Here is a 7,240-nt window from a genome sequence, read left to right on the forward strand (position 1 = left end):
TCACTGAGTCTTTATGTAATGTCAGAATAACTTCTACGGATTTATCTACCATACCCCTGTAGATAACACCCCAGGGCCATGTTTGCCTTTTTACGGCTGCCAAACAGCATGTAGACTGTTTAAGCATGTTATCCACAAGTGCCCTCCGGACTCTGTATCTTCAGTTTTGTACTCATTTTAAATGATCAAACCTGATCCTTCGCTTTGTTGCTTTACATTTTGCTAAGTAAGCGTGTCCACAAGCCCAGTTTATCAACAGCATACCCGTCGTACTGTTTTCATAAGACTGTAGTTAATTCCTTTAGAAATAACATGCTGCTCTAGCTCACTTTATACAAAGTAAATATTTTTTACAGTTTCGTCCTTCCAGCACTTGCTCTGTCTAGAAAGACAGTGCTTTGTCGACACCATTAGCTTTTGTACTCCGAAGTTTTTTTAATTCAGTCCCATTGGTTGTCTCCTGTTAAGTTTGTTTTGGTTTTAAGCTTGTAGTTGATTTGCTTGTTCACAGGTATCTCCAAGCAAGAAATCTAATCCACTTCTACTCTGTGAGTTTAGATATTCTGGCTATAATCTGATTCTATCTTAAAAGTGTTTTGTGTTCTTCGACAAATGGAACTTGGTGAGATTTGTAGAGCTTCTCCCTTAAATGCTGAGGCAAAGGTATTCTGAAAAAGTGTAGGATATTTAGATATTTGGCTCCAGAGAGCAAAACTGCAGGCTTCTATAGTTGCCTAGAGCATGCCAGCATGTTTTCTTATCTCATTGTTAAAGAAAAGAAAAATCTGACTGTGCGCTGGCTGGAGATGGCTAGTGTACATAGCTCTGTATTTCATCAGATGATTAAAGAAATGTTAGTGATACTCCAGGTGCCCACCCAGCAGTTAAACATCCCTATAATGCTGTTTTAAATGTCAGGATAAGTTGGGACTGGGAGAATGATGAAGGATATGAACAATAAAAGCAGCTTATTTTCATTCAACAGTTTATTCCCGACTTAACTAGCAAAGACTATTGCGTGGTAAAGGACATAGTAAGTAAATGCAGGGCTGTAAATACTGTCATCAGTTTACCTGTGTTTTGTCATTTAGAATCATAGAATCGGTAAGGTTGGAAAGGACCTCTGAGATCATCGAGTCCAACCTGTTAACCTAACAGCCTAGTCTACCTCTAAACCATGTCCCTCAGCACCACATCCACACGTTTTTTTTAATACTTCCAGGGGCTGTGTTTGTACCACTTGCCTGGTTATCCTCAGGGTATTCAGGCCTCTGAGCTGGGAGATGGAGATAGGAAGCAGAATGAAGCCCCAGTAATCAAAGAGGTGGCAGTCACTGACCTGCTCCTCCACCTGGATGCCCACAAGTCTATGGGGCCAGATGGGATCCACCCGAGGATGCTGAGGGAGCTGGCAGAGGAGCTGGCCAAGCCACTTTCCATCATTTACCAGCAGTCCTGGTCAACCGGGGGGGTCCCAGCTGACTGGAAGTTAGCAAATGTGACGCCCCTCTACAAGAAGGGTCACAAGGAGGATCCGGGGAACTACAGGCCTGTCAGCCTGGCCTCAGTGCCGGGGAAGGTCATGGAGCAGGTCATCTTGAGTGCCATTACGCGGCACATGCGGGACAACCGGGGGATCAGGCTCAGCCAGCATGGGTTTATGAAAGGGAGGTCCTGCTTCACTAACCTGATTTCCTTCTATGACAAGGTGACCCGCTCAGTGGATGAGGGGAAGGCTGTGGATGTTGTCTACTTGGACTTTAGTAAGGCCTTTGACACTGTCTCCCACAGCATTCTCCTGGAGAAGCTGGCTGCTCACGGCTTGGATAAGTGCACTCTACGCTGGGTTAAAAACTGGCTGGACAGCCAAGCCCAGAGAGTGGTGGTGAATGCAGTCAAATCTAGTTGGTGACCTGTTAGGAATGATTGCAAATCCTACAAATGCTTGTGGATTTTGAAACCTCAAATAGTAGACATTGAGTATTTCAGGAAGGGAAGGGAAAGGTCAGTTGATGTTTAGTGTGGGGTTGGATGTTTTTATTTTGAGATCTAATGATGAAATTTGATGATAAGCTTTAAAAAAAGGAAAAAATGAAGCAGTACGTTTTAGTAGTATTTATTAGGGTATGGTAATGAGTGTTCAGTAGTCTAGCAGGACTACTTGCTAGACTACAAGGTGTGCAAGAAAATAACCTAAATTTTACCTGTCCTACCCTGTGCCCACGCTTGAGGAGTACCATGCAGAAAGATGTCTAGATGTGCATTGCTGGGGTTTGTGCCTAATTGCCCTAGTTAGACATACTTTGCAAAAGACATTTCTGCAGCAAGGCCAGTAGCTGCCAAGCTTCCAGCTTTTCACGGAGTCTGTATGGACCTTGGTAAGTTTTGTCTTTAAGAAGTGATTCACCAGTTACCTGATCACTGAAAACCTCATTTCGAATTAAACCGAGGTGCCTGTGACTTAACCTGGGATCTCAGAGTAAAAAGCCAAATTCTGTGACAGAATTGCTATACAGTCATGTAAGCATAAATTATTTATTTAGGCTAATAAGCTGCAAATGTGTTGCTTCTTGTGTCCAAAAGTAGTTTTGCCTTTCATCCATGCAAGGCAGCCTGTCATCTTTGTATCAAATATTTCCTGTGTATGAGAAATGTAGCCTATCCAGCAATGTTATTAACTGTTGAAAATGTTAATTATTTTAATACATAAACTTACACAAATGAATTGTTTCAATATATATGCTAAAAAAACCAAAACAAACCTGCTTCGGTTAGTTCTTCCAGATATTAAAAGAACTTAATTTACTTGTTGTGCATGAAACTATCCCAAGTACTGACCAATAATTATTTTATAATTAATATGCTTTGAAATAGCTTATTATTTAAAACCTTGCAGAAACTTGCAGTAGAAGTTAAATACATCATTATTTTGAACCTGTGTAAGGTTGTCAGTTTATTTCTGGTACGGTGTTATCTTTTCTTTTTTTCCCCTTCTATGCTAGCAGTTTCTCCAAGTATATTTAAATCCCTTTTGTTACAACCATCTTGTGCAAATATTAAAAGGAAAAAAAAATATAATAGAACATTCGAAGATAACGTAGAACAGATGCAACTAGTACAGGTCAATGTAATGTTACAGCACAGTAGGTGATGTCACTTGCTTTAAACATAACATTCTGTGGGTTATCAACCAAATGTTTTCCCTTTGAAATAAGAATTAAGCTTATGCTGTGCAGTGATGTCTGTGAGCTGCCACAGATGAAGCAGCTGAAAGATACAACAGCTGCTTTGATGCATTCAGTCAGTATGGAGGCAAGGTGTCTGATAAATAGCAACTTAAACACTAACTACTCATCAATGAGCACTTCAGTCAATCAGAACTTAACCAGAGGGGACTGTTTAGCTGATCATACGGAGAAAAACATTCTTTGCTTTTCAGCACTTTTCTCTAATTATTTACAGTTGATTCCATCCTTCTTTGACTTCCAAAGTGTAAGCAATTTTTTCTTTTTCTTTTTTTTTTTTTGTGGCAAGAGTCTAATATTTGTGCACTAAAATTTGAGTCTTAGTTTTTCTTTTACAAAAATGCTGTTGAGTAACCACCTGCCCTCAGACGTAGAGGAATTCCTTAACAATTAATTGTTAGCATTTTCACGTGGTATATTATGCAAGTACTTTAGTTGTGGGGTTTTTGTTTGTTTTTTAGTCTCGAAGGAATCTTTGTGAAGAAGCGTTGTTGAAAATTAAAGGTGTTATTAGTTTTACCTTTCAAATGGCTGTTCAAAGGTGCGTGGTCCGAATTCGCTCAGACTTGAAAGCAGAGGTAAGTGTTCAATAACCCTCCAGATCCTCACGTTACTGCGTTCTGTCACACTAAGCTCTTGGGTTTTTCTGTGTACTTGTAGGCATTGGCAACGGCAATAGCATCAACCAAAGTCATGAAGGCACAGCAAGTTGTGAAGAGTGAAAGTGGTGAGGAGGTAGGATATGTATCTTTCTAAATACCAATTGTTTTAGCTCGGCTGTATCTTTAATACCAGCACCTCTGTGCCCGTAACATCTGATGCCAGGCAAAATTTTATAAATGGGAGTGCTACCCATACAGTACAAGGAGAATAAAGGGTGTCCTATGTCAGGACATGTATCCACAGAACAGTTTTACAGAACTTACTGTTCAGAAGAAGGACAAAAATACTGTACTTGTTTCTCTCCTTAAGCATATGAAAAGGATTGCAGTGAACCTTTTTTTTGTCTGCAGTTGCTGAAGTGTTTTTATTTCACAACTACAGTAAAAGGGCTATGTCGGTCTTTATTTGATATTTTTTCTTCCATGTTAAGCCAAAGCCTTTCTTGTGTATCTTCTAAGCATAGTAGATTCCAGATATATAGTAGGTTCCATTTATATTCTCGCTGTATAGGGGGATGGGGAGAAGTCTCACAACATGCATGCCTGTCATCCTGAATCTGTATATATGTTCAACTTTCATTCATTCTTTTAAGTTACAACATTTGACATAATTTTAATCCGTTGTGTTTTATCAGATGCTGGTTCCGTTCCAAGATGCTCCAGTGGAAGTAGAGCAGAATACAGATCTACCTGAATATTTACCAGAAGATGAAAGCCCTACTAAGGAACAGGACAAAGCAGTCTCTCGTGTTGGGTCACACCCAGAAGGTGCAGCGAGCTGGCTAAGCACGGCAGCAAACTTTCTATCAAGATCTTTCTACTGGTGACTTGTATTTGGTGTTAAAAAGACTGTGTGAATGAACCAACAAGGGGGCCAGTTTTCCATTGGTGTGGTGAACTGCCAAGTGCAATTTGCAATAAATCATCACAAAAATTTTAGATTAAGCAAATGTATGCTGCATTTTACATTTTATTGGACGTTTAGCCTGATAGGGCAGGGGTCAAAGGACAGAGGCCTCCAATCAAATTGTTCTTTCATTTGTTTTTCATGTAGATTTTATTGCTTCACTTTTTAAAAATGGGTCCACCGTTACATACCAAATGTTTATGCATATAGAGCTTTAAGTTTGACTTCACATGAAACACATGATAGGGAGAATCCATTTAACTCAAGTCTCAGGGCCTCTGTGAAAGAAAATCCTTAATAGCTCTAGTTGTGCATTAAATAAAATGCCCTTTTTATTTCTGCATCCCTTTGGACTAATGTTATTTTGTTTAATTTTCTCAATTTTTGACTCCAGAAAAAAATATAGTCTGCCTCTTTTTTTGCCTTTATTTTTGCCAGCCGTGTTCACAGCATGAGCACGACGTTGCCCTTTTGCTATTAAACTAGAATCACTACAGACTTGAAATTTATAACCCTTTTATGTACATTGAATTTTTTTTTCCAGCCTGCCCTTAACCAGTGGAGTGCTTGAGATTAAGAAATAAGGGATTGAGTAAACACAAATATGTGTACATACATTGTACAGTAAATAAACTAGAACATATTTGTAATGATGGGTGTGACTGACTGATGTATATAACTAATACATACCACTGACTGCTGTTCAGGCTAGCTGGGAAGACTGTAGCAAAAAGCTGTGGTCTAATGTAGCGATGACCCATTGCAGCTCTGTCTGTAGAGAATAGAGGGATGTAGACCGTATTTGGTTAAGAAACAGTGTTCACTGTTAGCAAATATTTGATGGTAACTGAAACTTTAAACTTGAAGAATAAAGCAGAACTGAATGCCTCTTTTGCCACAGTGCCACACTCATAAATTTTGACTTTAACCCTTTTTATTTTTTTACCTAACAAATCTGATATGTAGGTACTGTTCCCTCCTAATGTCTTTCATAAGACTCCCATAAAAGTACATCAGCTTGGATAAGCTTAAAAATGTATGCAAACAATTGGCTTTACCTTGTTACTTACAGGCAGCGTGGGTTTAAAGATACCTTGGTAATTTCTGTGACCAGAGGTGGTGATAAAAGCAAAACTTCTGTAGGTAGAGAGTAACGTATATCTGAGCTGTTAGTAAACACTGTGTGCCTGAGAGGATTCAATACACAGTGCTTGAAAACTGCAGTGCCACTGCTTTGTTGCACCAGAGAAATGCAGCTGAGAACTTTAAATAATGTTATAAACCTCATTATACAACGCTTTTTTGTGTTAATGTATTTGCTATAATATTAATTATATTTACCACTTGGAGACTCAAAAGAAATTTAATGCATCAAAGTTATTCCTCTGTGCCTATGCACAAGGAATAACAAAAAAAAAAAAATTCACAGGCTGTCATAATACTACAGAAGTGCTGAGGAAATGATAATGTAAAATAATAATGCAGGTCAGAGTTCACCCACCCATGTTAATTGTCATTCTAGGATAAAGAAGAAACAAAAGCTTGTTGGCAGACTAGATGTCTCATGTTTTTTAATATATCTAGTTTATTTTTGATTCAGGTTTACACGCACAGATTGAAAATACAGGCTTTTCAGGGCATGTATTGCTTTACATATGTAATACTACTCATATGGCTGTCTAGAATGTTATAGTACCAAATGTGTTTGAAAAGTCCTCTGTTCTATAGCCATGAATGCAGAGTTTTATTTTTCTGCATTAACATCTGTTTGCATTTGCATTACTGCACATCTATTTACTAAAAGACTACACCCTTTGGATATTAATGGTTCAATACCAGTAGGTATTACAGTTTGTTTGTGCATTCGGTCTGTAGGTGTGCTTTTATGACAGTATTGCAGCTCTTGTAGAACAGTTTAAGGCATCTGTAAAAGTTTTTGAAATATATTGTAAAATAATAAAGGATAATATAACTAAACAAAATATGACTGGCGCCTTTTTAAATGTCTAAACAAAGGCTGGTGCCTTTTTAAATGTTCTGACATTCTTTTAAGCTATTTGTGGTATTAAAGTACATCTTTTTCATCTTTAATTTAACAGAGAGGAATGCAAATGTCCCGTCATAGTGAGATCTTTGCTGCATATCACAATAGGGCTTTTGTGTATGTTGAGAACACGCTTGCATTTTAAACAAGTTTTTGTAAAAAGTAGGTAAGTAGAAGCTACTTAAGGACATCGTCTGAAATTCATTCTAAGGTGGGTTTTTTGGATATTAGTGGGGTTTTTTTGATAACTGATGTTGTGTAGGTCATATTTCATTAGGGAAATTAAGAAGAATCAACATTCCTGGAGAAACTTCTTATTTTGAAAAAGTAAACAAAAAAACCAAAAAAAACCCAAAAAAACCCAGCACACAGTTATTAATTT

At 38.1% G+C, this 7,240-nt stretch overlaps 1 protein-coding gene across 3 annotated transcripts in view; it reads left to right on the forward strand.

The window, feature by feature from the left end:
• Positions 1 to 6,773, forward strand: part of ARMC1 (armadillo repeat containing 1) — a 34,104-nt gene extending 27,331 nt beyond the window's left edge. For 2 of the 3 annotated variants that reach the window (XM_082325302.1, XM_082325301.1), the window contains exons 5-7: positions 3,707 to 3,823; positions 3,906 to 3,980; positions 4,543 to 6,773. In XM_082325302.1, coding sequence (XP_082181428.1) covers positions 3,707 to 3,823; positions 3,906 to 3,980; positions 4,543 to 4,734 — 384 coding nt within the window. In that variant the 3' untranslated portion in view covers positions 4,735 to 6,773. The remainder of the gene's footprint in view (positions 1 to 3,706; positions 3,824 to 3,905; positions 3,981 to 4,542) is intronic. The other variant, XM_082325303.1, reaches the window with a different exon arrangement.
• The last annotated feature ends 467 nt before the right edge of the window (positions 6,774 to 7,240 follow it).

Source organism: Platalea leucorodia, assembly GCF_965183815.1.
Source record: "Platalea leucorodia genome assembly, chromosome: 1".
NCBI lineage: Eukaryota > Metazoa > Chordata > Aves > Pelecaniformes > Threskiornithidae > Platalea > Platalea leucorodia.